Source organism: Rhinopithecus roxellana, chromosome 9 (assembly GCF_007565055.1).
Source record: "Rhinopithecus roxellana isolate Shanxi Qingling chromosome 9, ASM756505v1, whole genome shotgun sequence".
Taxonomy (NCBI): Eukaryota; Metazoa; Chordata; class Mammalia; order Primates; family Cercopithecidae; genus Rhinopithecus; species Rhinopithecus roxellana.
The window spans coordinates 128,205,370-128,217,474 of record NC_044557.1 but is presented as its reverse complement, the minus strand read 5'-3'; the positions used below and the strand labels follow the sequence as shown (position 1 = coordinate 128,217,474).

The window sequence follows — 12,105 nt, the reverse complement described above, 5'->3', positions numbered from 1 at the left end:
TTTTGAAAACATTTCAATTTGATTTTACTTTTATAAACTTTAAGAAGGCATTTCCACACTTTACAACACTCTCATCATGTTTCTGGGTTTTTACTTCTTTCTTCGACAGCATTTTCGGCCACGTGTCGAGCACCTTGCCAATCTGTTCCTCCTTTGGAAGGCAGCTGAGCAGAGCACACCGGCCACCTCTGACTCTGCAATAATATTTCTGCAATGTGTTTATGATTCCTCCATGACCTGCAATGACAAAATAGCACACATGGAAAGGTTTTAGGACGGCTTTTGGTATTCCTCAAATAAGTAACTCATCTGTTGCTTTTCTTGTATTCTTTTATTTCTTTTTCCTTTTTCTATAAAATCAGGAGAAAAATAAAGGTATGACTAAACGACCCATAGACAATGTTTCTACGGCTGCAGCTGTGGACCCACAGTGGCACCAGGGAAGTGGCGTGACCCTGTGACTGCCACAGGAACAGTGGGGGTGCTGAGGCTGTGGTGTCCTCAGAGGCACCAACCACTGCACTTAGTAAAACAGGAGCCTGTGCTTCTGTTCTGTTCAGAGTAAATCAATCTTCCCTGCTGTATTAAAATTTTATGTTGGATTCATGTCTCATCAGCAGGTATAACAATCTTCCCATGAAGAGATGGGGAAAGAGCTTTGGGGAGCTATTTAGTTTCTTAGGAGTGGATCTGGAAAGTTTGGGAAACCTGATTTAAGGTTCTTAATTATTATTATTATTTTTTTTTTGAGATGGACTCACCCTGTCACCCAGGCTGGAGTGCAGTGGCACGATCTCGGCTTACTGCAACCTCCACCTCCCAGATTCAAGCAATTCTCTGCCTCAGTCTCCCAAGTAGCTGGGATTCCAGGTGCCTGCCACCATGCCCGGCTAATTTTTGTATTTTTTAGTAGAGACAGGGTTTCACTATCTTGACCAGGCCGGTCTTGAACTCCTGACCTTGTGATCCACCCACCTCGGCCTCCCAAAGTGTTGGGATTACAGGTGTGAGCCACCGCGCCCGGCTGCTTAATGATTCTTGTCTGAAAAAAAATATGGTGATGCCTAGTTCCCATACAACAAACCTGCTTGGTCTAAGGCACTCTGAAGGGTGGAGAAAGACTGACTCTGAACTATGTATTCTCAATTAGTTCAATCCTTGGATTTCCCAACCCATCTTACCTGGAACAGGCACCAAAAACAAGAAGAGCAAAGCAAATAGAAGATAATGGATCCTCATAGCTGCCAGGCTTCACCCCACGCTGAGACTGGATGGAAAGGTGTGCTTGGTCCCTTTATAAAGGTTCCAGCCATGGCTGCAATTCTTGTCATGTTGCAGTGATGAGACTATGACATGTTTCCTGATGCGTCATACCAATGCCTCTCACCGTGCAGAACACACCCACTCACTCAGTTAATTAGGAACCCAATGGAGAGGCAGAGCTCCCTGCGAATGTGTGGCTGTCCTGGAGCTCTCTGGGCTCCAGGGGCTTGTGTGAGTGTGGGTTGGATTGGGTTGTGGGTACAGATAGGGCTGGCATGGGCAAGAATGCCCCCTTTGGGGAGTAGTCTCAGGGCATGTGGCTGGGGCCTGACTTGTCTGTACTTTGTTACTCTGGAGCTTTTCTTCCTTTTCCTAAAATGCTGGGAGAGTCTAAGACCCTCCTGGGGACCAAATAAATCCAGCCCTGGACATATTCAGTATCTGGCAATAGGACTAGCTTTTTGGTAGTGAAGTAAGGGAGGAAAATGGGCTACATTCCCTGTCCCCCTGGGCCTTGGCCTATGATGGAGTGCTATAATTTGAGTGAAACATGGGTCATTCTTTCATTTTTATTGCAGGGGGAGACAGAGTCTCACTCTGTTGCGCAGGCTGGAGTGCAGTGGCCTGATTACAGCTCACAGCAGCTTGAGCTGTCAGGCTTAAGAGGTCCTCCCACTTCAGTCCCCTGAGTAGCTGGGACCACAGATGCATGCCTCCACACCTGGCTAAATTTTAAATTTTCTGTAGAAAATAAAGTGGGTTCTCACTATGCTGCCCAGACTGGTTTTGAGCCCAAATGTGAACTCCTGGGCTCAAGCAATCCTCCCGCTTCAGCCTCCTAAATTGCTGGGATTACTGGCATGAGCCACTGTGTGCAGCCCATGTCTGTTTCTTCATCATTGTCTAAAACCTACCAAATTTATGAGTAAAGAAGGTGTTTAATTTTACTTCATCAGAGAAAGGGGATACTGGGATGGTAGATTTAATAGACTGGCGTCTCCTCCTAGTCAAAGACTATCCCTGTGCAAAAGAGGGGCTTCAGAATAGACATTTAAGACCTCAAGTTACTCTTGACTCAGGAGCATTCGAGGTTGTCCAGGGGCCAGATGATTTCCCCTGGATATAGATTCAATGTTTAGGGGGAAAAAATGCTAAAAAAGAAAAAAAAAAAAAAAACAGCGATTAGACTTCAATGTTCAGGAATCCAATAGATGGGTTATATTTGGTTGACTATCAATTGGGAGCTAAGTAAGTCAATGACAATTCAATTGGGAGCTGAAGTCACCATGATGTCTCCTAGCTGCTGCTTCATGTGAATGCAATTATAACGGATCCACTAAGGATCCAGGGTGTGTTAGTTCTGGCAGTGTGTGTTCAGAATTTGGGTGCACCACACCTGTCAGATTCAGTAAGCAAACTCTGAACACACACTATAGGAAGGGAGAAGTATCATGTTTTCAGGGTAGGTGAGGGTGAAGTGGGTGAGATACAAAGAGGGGACCAGTCTTGGTTCTTTCTCTCCAGAAGCTCCATGGATGGATGGGCAGGCAGTCAAATGATAAATTTAGGATGGATTCTAATGGGAGTCATAGGAAGAGTTCAAGCGCAGGGCTGCAGAAATGTAGAAGAAAGATAACTCAGGCTAAGAGTGGAGCTCAATCAGCAGATGTAAGACTTTAGATTTGTAGACACTTCTTTTTAAAATCTAACTTTCCTCTTAAGTTCATGGTTTGAGACAAAGCAATTGGAGATATTTATAAATGGGGGAAGGAGGTGAGTGTGGATGGGATGGGTGCTGACTTCACAGTCTTACTATGTCAGACATAACAATGGCGTTGGGTGCTGTAGAAAATTAGCACCAGCTCTCAGCCTGGGGTGCAGAGAGTCAGACGCTGGAGATGACTTGCTTTTCCACATGGAGAATAGACCTCCACAGATGAACCCCTGGTCTAACCTGTTCCTTCGCAGACTGGGAGGCATTTTTATGACAACACCACTATTTCATAAAGGTTCCTTGGGAAGGAAAAAGCGCCACTTTTTCTTGTCAACTAATTTGGGAGCTGGGAATTGGAGACTGGGTTGTGACAATCAGCCTTTTCAAGTTTGGACACACGCCTCACTCACAAAATCACTTTTGAGGGGAACTTATGTGTTTTAAGAAAATTATAAAAGTAATGCATTTTTATGGTAAAATTTCAAACAATAGAAGAGAGAGACTATGTAATTTACTTCTTTACTCCGGGGAACCACTGGTAACTGTGAATTGCCCTCTTTTTGGCTTATTACAAAATACTTTTTATGTCATAAATACTTTTAGCCTCCCAAATGATAACAATTACACATGTACTGTCCTAATAGTTGGGTGAATAAATTCATGCATCTGAAGCTTTACAACACTAACGAGAGCTGGGTCTTGTCACTCCCTGCCCCTGGGCTCTGAGTCACAGCTCTTGGAACTGCAGATCCTGCAAATTTTTGCACTCCATGTGCTTGGTTTCCTTGTAGCTCTCACAGCCAACATTTCTACAATTTTGATTAGCTTGTGCGAGGAAGAGAAACTTTAGTTATTTATCACCTTCGTTCATGTCAGACTTTCCTTTAATTATTCTTTTTAAATCCTGTTCTGAAAATGTGGAGCAGAGATGTGATTGGTCCAGGTTTTTGGCTTGAGGGCAGAGCTATGTGGAAGACAAACACCAGGTCTGAAGTGAGGCACCATCGGGCTGTGGCTCAGCCCTACCATGTATGGTGTGGGTTTACCTGAATAAATTACCTAAGCTCTGTGAGCATCTGTAACTCAGCAACAAAGCACAGAGAGCAATACATTTCCTGTTTAGGTCACAGTGAAAGCCCTATGAGTTAATGGTGTGAAATTGACTTGTACATTGCAAATTACCATGTGACCCATGTATCACCACAGTGTCACCCACGTGACCCTCGGCTAACAATATCAAGCCTCTGACATGGGTTCCCAACACGGGAATCCAGGTTGTCAACTCTTCTTCATCTTGACATAGTCTAAGATGAAGGTTGGCTCAGCCATTCTCCTTTGCAGCCATTAATCTTGTCACAACCACCATTATATAAGTTATATAGAGGCAGACAGTTTTGCAATTTTATAGATGAGGACACTGAGGCTCAGAGAGGTTGAGTGACATGCTGTAGTGAATGGCAGCATTGTGACCTGAAGCCAGTGTGGCCAGTCATTCCTCTGTCTGCTCTCAGAGCCATCTCTTGCCTGCTGGTGGTCTACACTCATGTGTAGTGGTCTATACTTAGGTGTGTACCCTTTTCCATCACCCCATTGTCCCTAAACTCACTGCATCCTTGCATCTCAAGAAATCTGTCCAAACTACTTTTCCTAAGTTCAGCCAAGCCTTTTACATCCCCAGCTCAATGGATTTTTTTGTCTGTAATCTCCCAACCTGACCTACTTTGCAATATGTGTCTTGTAAGGCCACTTTCAGAAACCTATTCCTCCATTTCAATTCAACATCCAGAGAACTTCATGGACACCTGCTCTATATTAGGGTCTTTGGACCTGGTGCTGTGCAGGATAGAAAGATAAACAATATTTACTCTCTAGGCTCTGAATTTTCATTATTTCCCAGTCTAATGGAAAAAGATACAAGCTGACACAGTAACACGATGTAACAGACATCTGCTTTCCATTTTCTCCTCCTGTCCTTCCCACTACTACCTTTGATTCATCATGGAACTTTTCTTCCTTCTCCTGTCCCTGAAATCCCCAAAAGGGAGCATCTTCAATAATTTAACATTTTTATGGCAATCATAATGATGATGATGACAACGATCCTCCTCCTTGTCATCATCACCACATCATCGTAACAGATTTATTGAGCACATATTATGTTCCAGACACTGTGCTAAGCAATTTACTTGCATTTATTTCATTTGAATCTTGCAGTAATTTAATAATGTTGATACACTTACTTGCATTTCACAAATGGGGAAACTGAGACCTAGAAGGCCAGTTGATGCTCCCATGCTCCTAACTGTATTCCAGATGCTTACTTGCTGGCCTCTGCTGGCTTCATACGATCTTTGGGATGTGGTTATCTATGCCTACATGTGGCTACCTTCCATCTTCATCTCTAGTCTGAACCATTTCTCCAATGTTCTCAACCAATCTTTACATCACTTGAATATCTTTACCATCTTGATAACATTAACGCCTTGTGCCTCTTCTCTCTTTCTGTAAACATCAACTTCACTCCCCAGATTGCTTGGTGACAGAGGCTGGAAACTAGATTCTTTCTGACTCTTCTCTTCCTAATTACTCAGACACCATCACGCATGGCATCTTTTCTTTCTTTCTTTCTTTTTCTTTCTTTCTTTTTTTTTTTTTTTTTTTTTTTTTGAGACAGAATAGCACCCTGTCTCCCAGGCTGGAGTGAAGTGACGCAGTCTTGGCTCACTGCAACCTCCACCTCCTGGGTTCAAGCGATTCTCCCACCTCAGCTTCCCAAATAGCTGGGACTGCAAGTATGCGCCATCATGCCCAACTAATTTTTGTATTTTTAGTAGAGACAGGGTTTCACCATGTTGGCCAGGCTGGTCTCGAACTCCTGACCTCAATTGACCTGGCCTCCTCGGGCTCCCCATGTGCTGGGTTTACAGGCATGAGTCACCATGCTTGGCCAGGCATCAGCCAATTCTTTCTACAAAGTGGTTTGTATAATTTTCAGGGACCAACCCAAATACCAGCTCCTCATGATCCCAATCACCCCAGGTGAAAGTGATCCCTCCCTCCTCTGCAGTTCTGCGGAGCACATTTTGCATGACACTTGGAGCTTCTACCAAGTTCCGTAATGAATGCCATATACTATTTGTGAACATTTCTTATTATCTTTAATAGATGATGTCTTTTCATTTATGTCCTTACGTTAATGAGTAAGTACATACCCAAGTCCTATGTTGCTTTTACCCTTTAAATAATAAGAATTATTTTCAAATCCTTGAGTATCCCCTAGGATGCTCAGGATGAATATTACAAAGAAGAAATAATTCCAGAAGATCAAGGAAACAGGGAGAGAATGCTAGCAGCTAATGCAAAGACAACGAATGATTTACAACATGAGAACAATCTGAACACACTTATGGTTTAACAAAACAAATAAATTTGTGAGATACTGAGTGTGGCAGGCAGCCACTACAATGGCCTCCAAAACCCCTGCCTTTAGGGAATGCTGGTATTGTGCTTTGGTACAGATATGATATGATATGGAGCAGAAGCTTACGAGACTGAAGGCCAGAAGACCAAGAACTGAACTCAGGGCTGCTGTGTTTCGGACACCAGTGGGAGAAAGAGGCAGACCTGAGTGCCAGAGCCATCTAGAAGAAGCAATCAAGAGTTAATACAATGGTTGAGCATGAGAGAAGAAATTAAGAGAGGACGCAGGCTAGGGAGACTGTTCAGGGGACAGGGTAGATGGCGGTCCCATTAATTAGAATTAAAGTGGTGATACCAGCAGGCACTGAGGGAGACATGCTATGGAGAGAGACAGCCAGGGTTAACATATGACATCTTTTTTAAACAGGCTCAAACTAGTTTAGGAATTTATAGCCTTAGCAGTGATGTGGGGTTGCATGCCTTTCCCAGAGTTTCTAAAATCATGCCTGACAAGATGGGGGATGACTCTCCTAATTCCTATGGACAAAATCAAGGAGCAGATAAGTGTATGAGAAATTCATATAAAGTTACCCTGAAGACATTTTTCTACCCATCTGGCGGCAATATTTTCACCACAAATAGAATGAAGTGCATGATAGTGCCTAACTTCTGTTTACACGGTGATACTTCAGTTGGATTCTTCCTATTTAATCATAGCCCTGTCCCAGTGAAATCTCACCCTATACCACCTCTGGCCACCAGCCTACACAGTTCTGCTGGCTGCTTCCTCAGGCAGGACTTTTAGGGGACAGGTGGCTTTTACAGAACAATCATGAGGTCAACTCATCAATGGGCTGGCAGCCGAGGTGGGGAAGTGATGCATCCAAGGCAAAAGGTGTGACCCAGGGGACTTTTTTGTTAAAATAGCTCAGCTGCCACTGTCCTTTCTTCAGAACTGGTAATTGACATGAGCCTATTTACTGATGTGGTAATAGGCCATGGATGACTATTAAATAATTTGCACATTGTGGCTGGTACCTCTGGAGCTGTTATTACGAACCTGGCACTGCAGTTGGTGCTTTAATGCATTTCTCTGACAAGAAAAGGGCATAAAGTAGGTATCAGAATTTTTACTTAAGGATAAGGAGGAGGCACAGTGGCTCATATGTGTAATCCTAGCACTTTGGGAGGTCAAGGTGGGTGGATCACCTGAGGTCAGGAGTTTGAGACCAGCCTGGCCAACATGGTAAAACCCCGTGTCTACTGAAAATACAAAAATTAGCTAGGAGTGGTGGCGGGCACCTGTAATCTTAGCTACTTGGGAGGCTGAGGCAGAAAAGTTGCTTGAACCTGGGAGGTGGAGGTTGCAGTGAGCCGAGAGCACGCCATTGCACTCCAGCCTTGGCGACAGCGAAACTCTGCTTCAAAAAAAAAAAAAAAAAAAAAAATTAGGAAACTAAGGCTAAGACAAATGAAATAACTTTCTAAAATTTGAAGCCCAGGACCCTCAGGCTCACAGATTATGCTAACTATTTGCTTTATTATTCAGGTTATTGTAGTTATATTTTATATCCACGTTTTTGTCAAAAGTTTTTGGTGTGGGGTTTCCCAGTGGAAAGGTAAATGATTATATATGGTGGAGAATAAATGAGAGAGGGCTTGGGGAATGGAAGCCATACCTCACCCACTTGGCCCAGACCACAGGGCTACTCCTGTTTTGAGGATTTCCAGCTACCTGCCTTATAAAAGTACATAGCATGGTATTTATGGTGCTAGAGCACCAAGAAAAATTCAATAAAATGATGAATTTGACATCTCTGGCTCAATCTCCTCTTCCATATTTTTCAAGATATTTTATGATTGCATATATTAGGGGCCAGCAAACTTTTTCTGTAACGGGCTAGACAGTAAATATTTCCAGGCATTGCTGGCCATGTGGCTTCTGTTGCAACTACTTAATTCTGCAGGTATAGTACAGAAGCAGTCATAAACAATACATAAACAAATGGCCGTGGCTTTGTTCCAATAAAAATTTATTTATAAAACGGGGTGGCAACTGGATTTAGCCAGTAGTCCATAGTTTTCTGACCCCTGGCATATATTTGTGAGACACTGAGTGTGTGGCCGGCAGCCTTCTCTGATGGCTGCCAGGGATCCCTGTCTTTGTGAAATGCTGTTATTCATGCTCTAGTGTAAGCCACTCCTTTTGATTATGAGCTGACTGCATTCACTCATTTCTAATAAATAGATTATAAGTCTATGAAGCAATAGATTATAACCTAATCTCAGAAGTCATGAGAGTAAGCTATAAAAAGGCTGTGGGTTCAGTTTTGGATGCCTTCTCACTCTTCTTGCTCTTATGGAAGCCAGCTGCCATGTTTTGAGCTGCCCTATGGAGAGATCTTCAAGGCAATGAACTGAGGGGGTTCTCTGGCTAACAGCTAGGGAGGTGCTGAGGCTCTGAATATACCAGCCCACACTGAACTAGCTCCCGCCAGTAACCATGTGAGTGAGTTTAGGGAAGTAGATCCTTCCCTGTGTAGGCTTCGGATAAAACTGCAGCCCTGGCTGACAACTTAACTGAAACTTCGTGACTGAGCTTGACCTAGAAGCACCCAGCTGGGCCATGCCTGGATTCTACAACCCACAGAATGTGTGAGATAAACAATGTTTGTTCTTTTCATCCACTAAGTTTTGGGATAATCTGTTACACAGCAATGGATAACTAACATAGTGAGGTATAGTGCAAAGAACAGAAGAGATTTAGAGACCTATGTTCCAGTCCCAGTTTTCTGACAAATTTACTATGTAAATTTAGACTAACTGTCAACCAAGTCAGGCCCTTCCTTTTTTATTCTGCCTACAAAAGGGAAAGGAATCATGGATTTCTGAGGTCATTACAGGTCTAAGCCTTCATGGTTCATTGAATTGAGTCAAGCTGATTCCTGCATCTAAACCAGAGTCTTGAACTGGAAACCTATGAGTCAAATATAGTCCATCAACGTATTTTGATACTAGATGTCAACATTTAAAAAACTAAAAATTTTGTATAAAAATCCAGCTTTCTCACTTCTTCAGAAAAATGCAATGATTAAACCACCAGGGCTCACATTTCTACATGGAACACTAAGATTTATCAAAAAATCTCTTGTCCCGTTACATCAGGGGTCCCTAACCTCTGGGCCATGGACCAGTACCAGTCCATGGACTGTTAAGAACCACGCCACAGAGCATGAGGTGGGCGACAGGCAAGTGAGCGAAGCTTCCTCTGTATTTACAGCTGCTCCTTGTCACTCGCATTACTACCTGAGCTCCACCTCCTGTCAGGTAAGTGGCAGCATTAGATTCTCATAGGAGCACGAACCCTATTGTGAACTGTGCAGGCCAGGGATCTAGGTTGCATGCTTCTTATAAGAATCTAGTGCCTGATGATCTGTCACTGTCTCCTATCACTCCTGATAGAGCTCTTTAGTTGCAGGAAGACAAGCTCAGGGCTCCCACTGATTCTACACTATGATGAGTTGTATAATTATTTCATTGTATGTTACAACGTACAATGTAATAATACAAACAAAGTGCACAATAAGTGTAATGCACTTGAATCATTCCAAAACCATCTCCCCCACCTTGGTCCATGGAAAAACTGTCTTCTACAAAACTAGTCCATGATGCCAAAAAGGATGGGGACAGCTTATTTACATAGAATATGAGCGCTCCAATGCACTGCAGTACCCAATTCCTTACTATCTCTCACTGGCCTGGCTCTGATGGACTTTGGGGAACCACTTGAATGATGCTTGATTTTATTTTGAGATCTTCCCTAAAACAGAGAAATTATGTTCTTTTACCATCTGGTTGTATCTTGGGTCCAGGACACTGGCTAATTTTTAGTTCAATGTGGCCTTTGCGAAGTTCTATGATGTCATAACATCTAGATCCACAAGTCCTGCTGGCACAAACTTCAGGGAAATCCCAGATTAGAGCCACATATTCCTATGTTAGAACATTAGAGCTCTTATGTTCTTCTCTCTCTTCCTCATATCTAGAATACTTCTTATCCCTCCATCTTTATAGAAAAACACAGACACTTCCACATACACACACACATTTCTAGTTTCACACCATTGTGGTTGGTAAAACATACTTCATATGATGTTAATGATGTTAATCTTCTTAATTTTATTTATTTAAATGTATTAACTTGTTTTGTGACCTAACATGTGATCTACTCTGGAGAATATTGTATGTGCCCTTGAGAAGAATGTGTATTCTTCTCTTGCATAGAATGTTCAGGATGTGTCTGTCAGGTCCATTTGGTCTTTAGTGTTGTTCAAGTTCACTGTTTCTTTATTGTGCTTCTTTCTGGATGACTTATCCAATGTTGAAAGTGGGGCACTGAAATCTCTGCTGTTACTGAATTGCTCTTACTCCTTTCAGTTCTGTAAATCTTCACTTTATAGATTTACAATTGTTATCTTGAGGAATTGGCCACTTTCTCCTTCTATAACAACCTTATTTGTGTCTTATTACAGTTTTTGACTTAAAGTCTATTTTATCTGATATAGGTACAGCCACTCTTGCTCTTTTTGGTTACCATGTGCATGGAATGTTTTTTCCCATCCCTCCACTTTCAGCCTGTGTGAGGTCTTCTAGCTGAAGCGAGTCTCTTGTGGACAGAATATAGTTGGATCTTGCTTTTTTATACATTCAACCACTTTACATGTTTTGATTAGAAAATGTAATCCATTTACATTCAAAGGGATAGGTAATGACTTACTAGTGCTATGTTGTTGATTGTTTTTCTTTACTGTTCGTAGTTCCTTTGCTTATAAAATCAATGTACTATTCTCTCTCTAAACTTCAGATCTCAGAGTGTATTTAAGAATATCACATCTTTGAGCAGTTGCTCATTAATTCAATCTCAAAACTGGGCATCTTCTTTAAGTCAAGCTATGAGATCCTCACGCCATCCTGTGCAATGGCAAACCAAAAATGTGTTTTAGTTTTTCTCCAAAGTATATTGAAATCTCTTTATCTAGTTTTTGCAGATGGAAGATTATAGGAGTGGAAGTCAATACCCTCCTCTTCTCTATTAATCTCTGATATAAGCATGTGCACAGAGGTGGTTTTTGGCATCTCTCCATTTTCTGGGGACAGCCTCTTTGAAAAGAAAGTCTTTTTTTCTCTTTTTTTATTTCCATAAAGGCTACTCAGCCAAATAAATGAGATAACTGTTTATTTCCCTACCCAGCATCCTATTTGTTATTTTTTCAAAATTCCAACTTCTTCTTACCTTTTTTGCTTTTTTCCAGGAAAAAAAAAAATATCTAATTAGATCCTAACTTTAAGAATCCAGGCTCAACACCTCCTGAGATAGAAAAAGGGGGTGACAGTGTGCCTTAATGATCCAAGAAGGCATGAGGTGGAGCAGGAAAGAAATCAAATGCTACTTTGGTGAACAACAAGATCCTAACTCTTGGGGAAGTGAGAAGCAGCTCAGTAATCAAGGAAATATTTCTTTCTTCACTTTGGGTTAAGACTGTACAGTCCTCAAAACCTAACATTTGTCCTGGGGAGTTGTACAGATGTTCTATCTAACAGGTTCATGAGCTATGAAATAAGCTTGTCTGCACTCACCCTGGTGGGCACGCATGGAGAAAGCCTGAGGGTTGGACCAGTACCCAGTAGACAAGGCGTTTTGGAGAGCT

At 42.2% G+C, this 12,105-nt stretch overlaps 1 protein-coding gene across 1 annotated transcript; it reads right to left on the bottom strand.

Moving 5' to 3' along the window:
- On the bottom strand, positions 1–1,260 carry LOC104675522 (beta-defensin 103). The gene is given in 3 exon segments (XM_010380116.2): positions 1–132; positions 134–237; positions 1,182–1,260. Coding segments are annotated over 3 exon segments (204 nt in total). The 5' UTR covers positions 1,240–1,260; the 3' UTR covers positions 1–90.
- Positions 1,261–12,105: the final 10,845 nt, after the last annotated feature.